At 49.8% G+C, this 12,172-nt stretch overlaps 2 protein-coding genes across 6 annotated transcripts in view; both read left to right on the top strand.

The window, feature by feature from the left end:
* numa1 (nuclear mitotic apparatus protein 1) overlaps nucleotides 1-8,904 on the top strand; it is a 143,579-nt gene extending 134,675 nt beyond the window's left edge. For all 5 annotated transcript variants that reach the window (XM_038817996.1, XM_038817997.1, XM_038817998.1 and 2 more), the window contains 4 exons: nucleotides 338-562; nucleotides 2,514-2,627; nucleotides 5,844-5,993; nucleotides 7,436-8,904. In XM_038817996.1, the coding sequence (XP_038673924.1) occupies nucleotides 338-562; nucleotides 2,514-2,627; nucleotides 5,844-5,993; nucleotides 7,436-7,477 (531 nt within the window). In that variant the 3' untranslated portion in view covers nucleotides 7,478-8,904. The remainder of the gene's footprint in view (nucleotides 1-337; nucleotides 563-2,513; nucleotides 2,628-5,843; nucleotides 5,994-7,435) is intronic.
* A 526-nt stretch (nucleotides 8,905-9,430) lies between these two features.
* LOC119977263 (keratin-associated protein 5-5-like) lies at nucleotides 9,431-11,888 on the top strand. The gene is made up of 2 exons (XM_038818000.1): nucleotides 9,431-9,568; nucleotides 9,599-11,888. Exon 2 carries the CDS (start codon nucleotides 9,809-9,811, stop codon nucleotides 10,859-10,861), a length of 1,053 nt encoding a protein of 350 aa, XP_038673928.1. The 5' UTR covers nucleotides 9,431-9,568; nucleotides 9,599-9,808; the 3' UTR covers nucleotides 10,862-11,888.
* The last annotated feature ends 284 nt before the right edge of the window (nucleotides 11,889-12,172 follow it).

The raw sequence follows: 12,172 nt of genomic DNA, 5'->3' as shown, positions 1-12,172 counted from the left end.
GTCTTTGTGCAAAATCCTCTAAATTTCTCACCCTCGAGTACCTGATTAAACAAATGACAGCGACACCCACAGCCCGTCAAAGAATAAAGAAAATAAAACCTGCTGTGATGGATTTGATCTCCATTCTCTGAATTACTGGTGCTGTAATGTTTGTGCTGTGTTACTATCACCCCATCTTAAACACGCTCCCTAATCCTGGGAGACACCAGTAAATCCTCTCCCCCCCCCCCCCCCCCCCCCCCCCCCCCCCCCAGCTGCTTGGGAGGTGAACAGGGCGTTCGCAAAGGCAGCTCAGTGTAACTAAACTCGTTGTATTTTTCTCCCCCTCCCCAACCAGACGGTTGCCAATGAATCGATGATGACTGAGGATGAGCTGAGGCTCGGAGACCCCGAGGCGACTCTGCGAAGAGCCACCCTGCTACCTCAGCAGATAAAGGAAGTGAGCACCGCCCGCCTGAGGAGGACGTCCTCTGACCAGCGTGATCCCAACTGGAAAGGAGTCACCACTCGCCAGCGCAAGCGACTCTCCGAGGAACCACACCAGGGATCGGACACCCCGGCGGTAAGGAGAGGCGAGCCGCTGACCGTTCTCTTTTGTGGCTGGGGGCTCATGTGGGCCATAAACATTGGGACAGATCCGCTGGGCTGAAAAGCCTATTCGATTTCTGAAAGGAACGGAAAATAATACATTTATACAACACCCTTCACAATCTCCGGATATCCCAAAGTGTTTTACTACCCATTACATAACTTTTTCCAAGCTCAGTCAGTGTTGGAGGAAATGCAACAGCTAATATGTACACAAGATCCCACAAGCCACGATATGTTCAAACAAGAGCCTGTCTGCCCCTCGGCTGACTGTCATAGATCCCATGGCACTGTTCCAAAGCTCCAGGAAATGTGCCTGTCAACCTTGACCAAAGCAAAACATCCAGTCATTTGTCTCATTTCAGTTTGTGGGATCTTGCTGTGTGTAAATTGGCTGCTGTGTTTTCTGCTTTGCTGTGCTGATCACACTTCAAAAGTACAGCATCAGCTAGAGTATGCTTTCAGAAACCCTGAGGTTGGGAAAGGCACTATCTAAATGTGAGGTTGTCCATTTCAGGAGCAACAATAGGCAGGCAGATTATTATTTGAATGGGTGCTAATTGCGAGAGGTGGATACACAGCGAGACCTTGGTGTCCTCGTACATCAGTCACTGAAAATAAGCGCGCAGGTACAGCAGGCAGTAAAGGCAAATTAAATGTTGGCCCTCATAGCGAGAGGATTTGAGTATCGGAATAGGGATGTTTTACTGCAATTGTATAGGGCATTGGTGAGGCCACACCTGGAGTATTGTGAGCAGTTTTGGTGTCCTTATCTGAGGAAGGATGTTCTTGCTATGGAGGGTATGCAGCGAAGGTTTACCAGGCTGATTCCTGGGATGGCGGGACTGTCATATGAGGAGAGACTAAATTGGTTCGGATTATATTCATTGGAGTTTAGAAGAGTGAGAGGGGGGGTCTCAGAAAACTCTAAAATTCTAACAGGATTAGACGGTAGATTCAGAAAGAATGTTCCCGATGGTGGGGGAGTCCAGGACTCGGGGTCATAGTTTGAGGATCCAGAGAGAGGTGACTCTGTGGAATTCACTACCACAGAAAGTAGTTGAGGCCAAAACGTTGTGTAATTTCAAGGTGATTAGATACAGCTCTTGGGGCTAAAGGGATTGAGGGATATTGGGGGGTGGGGGGGGGAGGTAGGATCAGGGTATTGAACTTGATGATCAGCCATGATCATAATGAACGACACAGCAGGCTCGAAGGGCTGAATGGCCTCCTCCTGCTTCTATTTTCTATGTATGTCTGTATCTGAAAGCTAGACTTTGTTTCTAATTGCATGGTTTGGGCAATGGCCATTCTGAACAGAGGCACATGAGTAGGCCATTCATCCCCTCGAACCTGTCCCGCCATTTAATGTGATCATGGCTGATCTGTGACCTTACTCTGAATACCTGCCTTTGGCCCATATCCCTTCATATCATTGCGTCACTGAAATCTATCCACCTCAGATTTAAAACTAAATTAATTCCAAGGGTCTGGCAATTCCCAGCCACAGACTATGGCAGAACTGAGAGGTTATACCTATCTTTACCCAGACAGTGGTGATTATGTGTAATTGACTCCCACATGGAGTGGTTGAGGTGAATAATATAGATACATTTAAGGGATAGCTGGATAAACACAAGGCAGAAAAGAATAGAGCGATATACTGATGGGGTGCAATGGGGAGGGCAGTAGAAGGAAGATTGTGCAGCACATTAACACTTGCATATGAATGGCCTGTTTTTGTGTTGTACATTGCCTGTAAATTCTGTGAAAGGAATGGAATCTGGAATTGCTCAGGACTGGGTTTTGAGGCTGAGACTGCTTTGAATGAATGGGGGTTGTATACAGAGCAGGTCTTTCTTTGTACAGTGCTTGTAATGCTTTGCAAATCTTTCTGCACTTCAATGTTTTTCCTTAATCTGCAGGCCAAGAAGCAACTGAGCTGTTTTCCACGGCCTGTCACCCCAAAGGAAAAGGAGAAACGTGGCCACTCGCTGTTCGAAAACCAAGCCAAGCGCCAAAATAAGGCCAAGAACCAGGTACATTTCTCCGTTACTGCAATACAATTTTAGACCCGAAGAAAGGACAGAGCTGCATTTCTCAGTATTCTTGTACCCTGACCGGCGTTAATCCCTCAGTCAAAACAGATTATTTGGTCATTATCTCATTTGTGGGATCTTACTGTGCCGAAATTGGCTGGCACATTTCCCACAATGCAATCGTGGCTGCCGTTACAACCAGTCACTTCTTAAAAGAAATTCAAGCTCCGAGTTCTACACTGACCATTACAGCAAAATGTTTCACGTTTTATACACAAACTTTTACCTTAACTACTAATTTAGTAGTAGTACTACATTTCATAAACCTTTATACTTCTAACCTGGGCAATCCCTGTTCTACTTTTATTTCCATCCAAGAGTATCCCTATATTTTACAGGATCTTGAGGGCTCCTTTGCCTCTCCTGGGTCTAAACCGAGGCGTGCCACAGCTCTCAGCGATTCACCATTATTTTCCTCCGTGTTCCTTCTAGTCTCTGAGTATGAGCGTCCTTGAGGTCATTCTGCTGGCATCTGGCCAGGCAAACCCTCCAACTTCTGTTTAGCACAGGGCTAAATCGCTGGCTTTGAAAGCAGACCAAGGCAGGCCAGCAGCACGGTTCAATTCCCGTACCAGCCTCCCCAAACCGGCGTCGGAATGTGGCGACTAGGGGCTTTTCACAGTAACTTAATTTGAAGCCTACTCGTGACAAGTGCTTTTCATTTCATTTCAACACTTAATTGTGAGGTCCACAGATCAAGCAAGGGCCTCACTGTGTTCTTGCTGATTGACTGCAAATCAGAAATATCACCCCCACCCTGGCTCCTGATGGCCCTCTGCTTCTGGCTCCCCGGCTGCTTTTTCAGCAGATTAGGGTTAGCAGATACTCCCTGCCTCTGTCAGCACTGCTGCCTGGCAGACTGTCTGCTTCTGTGAGAGAACACACAGATAAAACTGAAAGGACAGGAGAATATCTCCAGGCAAACTATTCCCATGGTAACCATGCCACACCTGAGATGTCCAGATAGACGATTAACGTAATTATCTCCAATTCCCAAATTGTCCCTTTGTTCTGGGAAACCATTTGAATAGCGTAAATCCCTTATTGAGACAGTTGTACACGTCATCACTAAGAAGCTCGGCGGTGACCCATTGCTTATTGTTTTCCCACTTCCACTTCTGGCCTTCTTAATAAAGAAGGCCACCCTTTTATTTGCAATTACTTTCCATTTGTTTAGCAGCTTCTCAAAGCAGTGTGTTTTCATTGATCTTCTGCGGGATTCTCCGTCTGCGGGATCCTCCATTGACTGGCAGCGCACTCCTGACGGCAGGTCTCCCAACAGCGTGGGATACATAGAACATACAGTGCAGAAGGAGGCCCATCGCGTCTGCACCAATCCACTTAAGCCCTCACTTCCACCCTATCCCATAGCCTAATAACCCCTCCTAACCTTTTTTGGACACTAAGGGCAATTTATCATGGCCAATTCACCTAACCCGCACGTCTTAGGACTCTGGGAGGAAACCGGAGCACCCGGAGGAAACCCACGCAGACACAGGAAGAACATGCAGACTCCGCACAGACAGTCACCCAAGCCGGGAATCGAACCTGGGACCCTGACGCTGTGAGGCCAAAGTGCTAGCCACGTGTGCTACCGTGGATGGCTACAATGGGGAAATCCCATTAGCCGGCTGCCGGAACGGTGAATCCCGCTGCCAGTTGAGCCATGGGTCCGATCTCTGAATCTCTCGGGTATGTCATTGCCAATGTGGCTGTCTCACGCTGCTTCCTTCCACCTCTGATCAGACGTCTCAATTGCCTCTGCATGGAGTCTTCGCTGCTGGTGTGCCTTGGGCGTCTACCTTTATCCCCATCCCTCCTTCCTCGCCTTTCCAGAAACTTCTCTGGCTTCCGGCCAATGAAGCCTCAGAAGGAGGATCCAACACCCAATCAGTTTCTTGTTGTCCACGTGACAGGACACCCGGGCGGGGTCATCTCCGGTGGTGTTGCTGCACATAACCTGTTTCTGTATAAGATAACGGCAGGAACTCTGGGTGCCCGAGAGTCTTGCTGGGTCTGGGCTACCCAATACAATAGGATCGATGATCTCCTGGAGTGTGACTGACGGGACAGGGTCAGACATGTTCTGGAAGTTTGTCTGTTGGGTTGTGTAATTGACTTTGGCCAAGTCTGAATTCCCATCAGCCTGCCTGAGGTTTGCACTGCAGTTTAGTTTAAAGTGTTCAGTTCTTTAATTTAAGAAATACAATTTAATCGGGCTCAAAACAAGAGTGTAGTGTGAAGCACATACACCAATATAACCGGTCAGGATGAGTTTAGTACATTGAATTTGTCAGTATGTCAATTTGATTTGATAGCAGGACGATCTGACATTCACCGTTTGACACAACTGAGGGGCTGGCGGGGCTGGTCAGAAAGAACCAATCACATTTAGACCCAGACCAAGTTTTCAAACTTTCTTTCACCAAAAGATATTAGTGAAAACAGATGTTGTGCATTATTTTCCAATTCTCTGTTGAAGAGCTTTAGATATGATTTATTAATGCTGGTCAAGGTGGCGTGTTTCAGAGTGATGGTTCGGGATTATCTCCCCAGGCATCACGTTCCAGAGCTCAGTGCTGCATTTCAGCTGCATAGATTGGGAAGGTGGGAACTGTTTCCCTGGAGAAGAGGAGGTTAGGAGGAGATTTGAGAGAAGTGTTTGAAGTAATGAGGGGCCTGGAGAGAGCAGACCAGCAGGCTGAGAACCAGAGGGAACACATTTACGGTGATTGACTAAAGAAGCAGAGAGGTGGTTAAATCTGGAATGTGCTGCTTGAGTGGGTGGCGGAGGCTAGTTCAGAGAGAATTGGATTATTATCTGAAAGGGAAATGCGTTGCAGGGCTATGGGCAGTGGTAAATTGCTCTTTCAGAGAACCCGTGTAGATACAAAGGCTGAATAGTCTCTCTCTGCCGTAACCATTTTATGGAATCTAGATGTTCTCTTTACAGAGCTTCACGTTGCAGCATCAACTCCACCTGTCGACTGATCTGAAACCTTACTTGCAGCACGCTGTCAGAATTGAGTTTCAATCCTCAGCAGCAGGTTTGCGAACTCCCCTGTCCTTTCCCATTGGAGCCTGTGGTATGGGGAGAGGCGACACTTCTCACTTCCCGACATTTACCTTTTTTCTTTTCTTCCTCTCTCCTCCCAGGATGACAGACGCAAATCGATATCTTACACCGTCTTGAACACGCCTCGAAGGTTGGGCAACACTCTGCTGAGGGGCATCAATAAAAGGGCAACTCCCAAGAAAACCCCAAAGAAATCACCCAAGAAATCTCCCAAATCAAATTCTAAAAAGGTAATTCTCTGATTAAATGGCAGGGGTACAAGTGTCAGGAGGAAAGCTTTGTGCTTTTTCAATACTGTTTGGGTTGTGTGTGTTTCTTGCCCATCTCTGGTATGCTGGAAATATTGAAAGTCAACCGTTGGTGTGGGACTGGATGTGGGCCCAGAGTGGGTAAGGACGACGGATTTCCTCTACTAAAGGACAAGAGTGAACCGTCTGGGTTTTTAATAGCAAACCAGCAACCTTGTGGCCGCTTTAATTAATGGCAGCCCAGATTCATTGCATATGAGTGAATGACAGATACATGGTAGGTGCGGTATAACATTGACGAGTGTGATGTTGCCCACTTTGGTCGGAGAAACAAAATAGATAAGTATTATTTAGAGGGTGATAGATTGGGGAATGTTGTCTTGCAATGGGAGCGGTGTGCCCTTGTGCACCAATCATTGAATGAAAGGGTGCAGCAGGGCAAATGATATGTTGGTTTTCATTACAAGAGGATTTGAGTTCCGGGACAAGGATGTCTTAGTGCAGCTGTACAGGGAATTGGTGAGACCACAGCTGGAATATTGTGTGCAGTTTTTATCTCCTTATCTAAGAAAGGTTATACTTGCCATAGAGGGAGTGCAGTAAAGGTTCACCAGGCTGAATTTTGTGATGGCAGGAGGATTGTCGGATGAGGAGAGGCTGGGTCGACTGGGTCTGTATTCACTGGAGTTTAGAAGAATAAGAGGGGGTCTAATTGAAAGGTATAAAATTGCCGAGGCCAAATTTAAGGAGGAAAAAGATTTTTGGACACTAAAGACATCCAGGGGTATGGGGAGAGAGAGTGTGGCATTGAGAGGCTCAGCCATGATCATATTGAATGATGGAGCAGGCTCGAAGGACTGAATGGCCTACTTCTCCTATTTACTGTGTTTCTATAAGCTGTCCTATAGACGTTTAAACTTTTAATGTTTGTGTTTGTCCAATATCATAGGCACTGGGGCAGCACCCCCCCTCTAATTGCTGCAACTTGAAAAGTCTCCATTCCCTTTCCCCATGGTGCCCTGAACCTGGATCCTTGTCCTCTCTCAACCCTTGCTGTGGGAAGCTAGCCTGTGGCCTAGTAAATGTCTATGGGCGAGGCACCATCGCAATGAAACAGCCAGTTCGCGTGCAAGAAACAGTGGGCTGGGCGAGTAGTAGAGACCAGTGAGCTCATCTGTATCCTCCTCTGCCATTGGATCAATCTGCACTCACTGTGTGCCGCCCCCAGCCTGTCCAATAATGCTGCCGCCTGCAACACCATCCCCCAGGAGCCAGTAATATTGTCCAGCACATGGAGAAAAGGGAATGGGTATTCTCCCTGGTGTTCTGGGACCAACGTTTACTCCTCTGCCAACATGTAAACTCGGCTGGGTATTTCACCGCTTGCTCTGCCCTCTGGCTAATCCCCCATTTTACTGTTTCAGGAAATTGGCAGTCGCAGGATGCCCAGGACGGTGAAGATGTGAGTGTTGATTGGAGGGCAACTTGACAAGATCCCTGAGGAGGAAGCTAACCCGCCCAGGGCTGGATGTTTCTGCAGACCCGTTCTGCCTGAAGAAAATCGGGCAAACTGCTGGCTTACTCTTTTATTTTTTTAACGAAACAATTTGCCTTAAGAGTGATTAACGAGGTCAGACTGACTACCAGTCAGTGTAGAGTACAGTAGTATCAGGAAGGTGAGTTAACCAACTCCCTCCTAGTTTTGAATTCTCATACTGGTTACTCGAGTATTAGGATCGCGGCTGAAACTTTCTATCAAACTATATTTCTTACGTCCTTTTGCAAGCCTTGCCTGTTGTAAATTTTCCTGTTGGTGTTTTTGAAGCAGGTTTTCTCCTTTGATAAGACTGTACAGTGGCAGCAATTTAGCACCTGTCACCTGCAGGGGCAGGTTAGTGCGCGTAATTTTATAAAGAAATACAAGTTGAGGCCCAAAGCTCTCAGCTGACGGGGTGGGGGCCAGGGACCCAGTTTATCCAGCCTCGGGGTACACCTTATGTCCCCTATCCCTCCTCTCTCCCCCTTCTCCCCCGCCCCCTCCCCACCCAGAGCACTTCTTGTTCCCATGTCCGAATTGAGGGAAGCCAAGATTACTCTCTCCCACCTCCTGCCACTGTATGGCTCTACAGAGCATTCCTGCAGCTAGTTAGATTGTAGCTGTCGCACATTGTCGCGTTGTGACTATGCAGGGGGCGAGACATAAGAATGGAGACCTGGTCTGGTAACCTGTCTTAAAGCAGCTGTTGTCAATCACTTGGGAGTAATTGGTGGAGGCGACATTAATAATCCGACCCTTTCGATCAGGTCCACTCTGACCGTTTATCGCTCTATTGCCGGCCTCTACTTCCGGGTTAATTTGAAATCGCAGTGTGTTAGCAAAGAAATTGTTTGAATATCTGTGTGCTGTATTTGGGCAAGTGTTGACACAGTTAGTTTGACCAGCAGCACAAGGTAGCTTCTTCCCTTTTGAGAGCTCTCCTGATGTCGGCTTCGCCACCTTATCCCCTCCCGTCTCTAGGTCGAGCAGAGTTGAGCGAGAGTGAATATTGAGCCAAACAGCTTGTCGGGTTGCTGGGGGCTGTTGAAGAGAGCGATTTGGCTCCGAGGTCGCCCACGAGATGCACCAGCTTGTGGTTAATCAGTTGGACATTGTGGTTAAGTACAAATCGCTGACATAGAGACTTCTAATTGGTGGTAAAATTAGCGAGAGAGTAGGGTGAAGAGATTAGAAGGATAAGTTTATAGTGATCAGATTCAAACTGCAGCCTTTTATCCCCACCTCCCCGACCCAGATATTGGAGTAAAAGACTGAGCAACAAGTGCTGTCTCTAGTCTCAACGTGCTGGATGTCAATCTTCGGGACCCCTTAGACGTTATTCAATTGTCTATATTTTTAAAAAACATTTCCGGAAATGAAAGTATTCATTATTGATCCGGATGTACAACATTCTGGTGCTGGAAGGCGTGCACAGGGCATTCTCGTCGTCTTGTCCACCTGCCTGTCACTCTCCCAGTGCCACTGTCTGTACAACACTAATTCATCCTGACAGTGTTCAGAGACATGTCACTCCAGCTCTCTACCCTGTGCAGGCTTGCCCCCTGTATACCGCTGTGCCACGTTATGTATATGTAGACATTATTAATCAGTGATTGCGTGTTTATTATGATAAGCCTGTTTTAAGCTCTTGTAGGTATAAAGAAATTGAATATTGAACTTTTAAAGACACATGGCTAATTTCAGTCTCTGCAACCACAAAGGCTGTGAGCTGGTAACAGAATTCCAGCTGGCTAACGGCACAAATTTATTTAACTTTTAGAATGCCTGATACCAGCCTGGGAAAGCATCAGATCTTTTCATTTTAAATAAACTGAGAGGATCAGGCTAATCCAGACTGCACTGGACAAACGCCAAGGTGTGAGCGCGTGTGGGGCGCTGTGCATGTGAGCGTGTGGGACTCTGTGAGCACGTCAGGCGCTGTGTGCGTGCGGGAGAGCGTGTGGGGCGCTGTGCATGTAAGCGTGTGAGACACTGTGAGCACGTGAGGCGCTGTGTGCTTGCGTGTGGGGCACTGTGTGCGTGCGGGAGAGCGTGTGGGGCGCTGTGTGCGTGCGGGAGAGCGTGTGGGGCGCTGTATGTGCATGTGGGAGAGCGTGTGGGGCGCTGTGTGTGCGGGAGAACATGTGGGGCGCTGTGTGTGTGCGGGAGAGCGTGTGGGGCGCTGTGTGTGCGTGCGGGAGAGCGTGTGGGGCGCTGTGCGTGCGGGAGAGCGTGTGGGGCGCTGTGCGTGCGGGAGAACATGTGGGGCGCTGTGTGTGTGCGGGAGAGCGTGTGGGGTGCTGTGTGTGTGCGGGAGAGCGTGTGGGGCGCTGTGCGTGCGGGAGAACGTGTGGGGCGCTGTGTGTGCATGTGGGAGAGCGTGTGGGGCGCTGTGCGTGCGGGAGAGCGCACCACGCACGCTGTGTGTGCGTGCGAGAGAGCGTGTGGGGCGCTGTGCGTGCGGGAGAACATGTGGAGCGCTGTGTGTGTGCGGGAGAGCGTGTGGGGCGCTGTGTGTGTGCGGGAGAGCGTGTGGGGCGCTGTGCGTGCGGGAGAGCGTGTGGGGCGCTGTGCATGCGGGAGAACGTGTGGGGCGCTGTGTGTGCATGTGGGAGAGCATGTGGGGCGCTGTGTGCGGGAGAGCGTGTGGGGCGCTGTGCGTGCGGGAGAGCGTGTGGGGCGCTGTGCGTGCGGGAGAGCGTGTGGGGCGCTGTGCGTGCGGGAGAGCGTGTGGGGCGCTGTGCGTGCGGGAGAGCGTGTGGGGCGCTGTGAGCATGTGGGGCGCTGTGTGCGGGAGAGCGTGTGGGGCGCTGTGCGTGCGGGAGAGCGTGTGGGGCGCTGTGTGTGCGTGCGGGAGAGCGTGTGGGGCGCTGTGTGTGCGTGCGGGAGAGCGTGTGGGGCGCTGTGCGTGCGGGAGAGCGTGTGGGGCGCTGTGTGTGCGTGCGGGAGAGCGTGTGGGGCGCTGTGTGCGTGCGGGAGAGCGTGTGGGGCGCTGTGCGTGCGGGAGAGCATGTGGGTCGCTGTGTGCGTGCGGGAGAGCGTGTGGGGCGCTGTGTGTGCGTGCGGGAGAGCGTGGGGGTCGCTGTGTGCGTCCGGGAGAGCGTGTGGGGCGCTGTGTGCGTGCGGGAGAGCGTGTGGGACGCTGTGTGTGCATGCGGGAGAGTGTGTGGGTCGCTGTGTGCGTGCGGGAGAGTGTGTGGGTCGCTGTGTGTGCGTGCGGGAGAGCGTGTGGGGCGCTGTGTGCTTGAGGTACCACTTTGTGTCGTGGTTGGGGGAGGGCGACTGCATGTGGGGGGAATGGCGAGGTGCATGATGTTTGGGTGGGGGATGGAGGGGCTGTGTATGGGGTTGGGGGGGCGAGTTGTGTGTGTGTTTGGGGGGGTGTGAGGAGTGGATGGGGTTGTGTTCTTGAACTGTACGTGTTGATGGCTGAGAGTGAGTGATATGCGAGTGTATGTATTTGAATGCATTCATACGCACATCAGAGTCTGTGTCTGTTTTTGTAAAGGATCCTGAGCACTCTGGAAAGGTGGGGCGCGCGTACCTTGAATCCCTTCCTCAGAGATTCACCAAGTGGATCTGCCCTTGTATCAGTTTCATTGGGGAGTGGGTGCCAGTTAATCCCAAAATCCCAGCACCCATCCCCCTCGTGAGCCCATGGTCACCATGGAGACGCACTTATTTTTTTTTTTAAAACACGTTTCTGAAACGTGTCTGGCTGCTGACTGAGCTCCCGGCTCAGGGGCATCCTGCAGCCAGCTTGGAACTCCGTCCTCACCCTGTGTAAAAGCAAGGTGGCATTGCTGGGCATGTGGGTGAAGGCTAGCGGGAGACGCCAGTATTTGGCACGGAGCAGAGATCTAACTTTTCCCCTCCTCCCAGCCACTGGTCACCCTGATCCAGGGAATTTTCCTCCCAGTTTATACTTTGTTGTTTTCCAGTGTCCTTTTCATATCAACACCAGCCAGCCTAAGCAGGAACTTTCGAGCACTTGTACATGATTGAGAATCTGTCAGGTTTTGGTGACCCACTATGCGCTTAGTTTGTGTGGGCGCAGGTGGTGACAGAAGGCGTTTCCTGATGGTCCCATTATCTGGCCGATCTGTCTGCAGACAATGGCTTATGGACTTGCCTTGTGGTGATTTTTATCACCGACTTTATTACTGTCTGAGATGATGTACGATTTGCTCTCTCTAAAGCAGGCTCTTAATATTAATTTTTTTTATACAAGATGTTTAGACTTGTCTCTTTTTCTCTCTACACTGCACTCCTTCCGAATGCACAATGTAATCCTAAATGTTGTCTCCACTTAATAAAATAAATGTACCTGTTGCATACTTCCTCCCTGTGTTTTTTTTGAAGATGTGATGCTGTAACAAAGCTGATTTATTCTGAGGCAGAACCGGGTGGAGTTAACTCTTCAAAAACTTATCAATTGAGCTGGAAGCTCCCCCCATACCCAGCTGCCTGTGGGCCAGGGAACAACCTCCATGAGAAAGAGAAAGGGTCACGTGTTTGCACAGCTGGGAATACTCGGCAGTATCTGTGGAGAGGGAAACAGGGTTAACGCTCCCTCAGAACTGGGAATAGTTTGAAATGTAATAGGTTATGAGCAATGGGTGGG

Source organism: Scyliorhinus canicula, chromosome 14, assembly GCF_902713615.1.
Source record: "Scyliorhinus canicula chromosome 14, sScyCan1.1, whole genome shotgun sequence".
NCBI classification, from domain to species: domain Eukaryota; kingdom Metazoa; phylum Chordata; class Chondrichthyes; order Carcharhiniformes; family Scyliorhinidae; genus Scyliorhinus; species Scyliorhinus canicula.
This window is presented reverse-complemented; position numbering and strand designations above follow the sequence as displayed.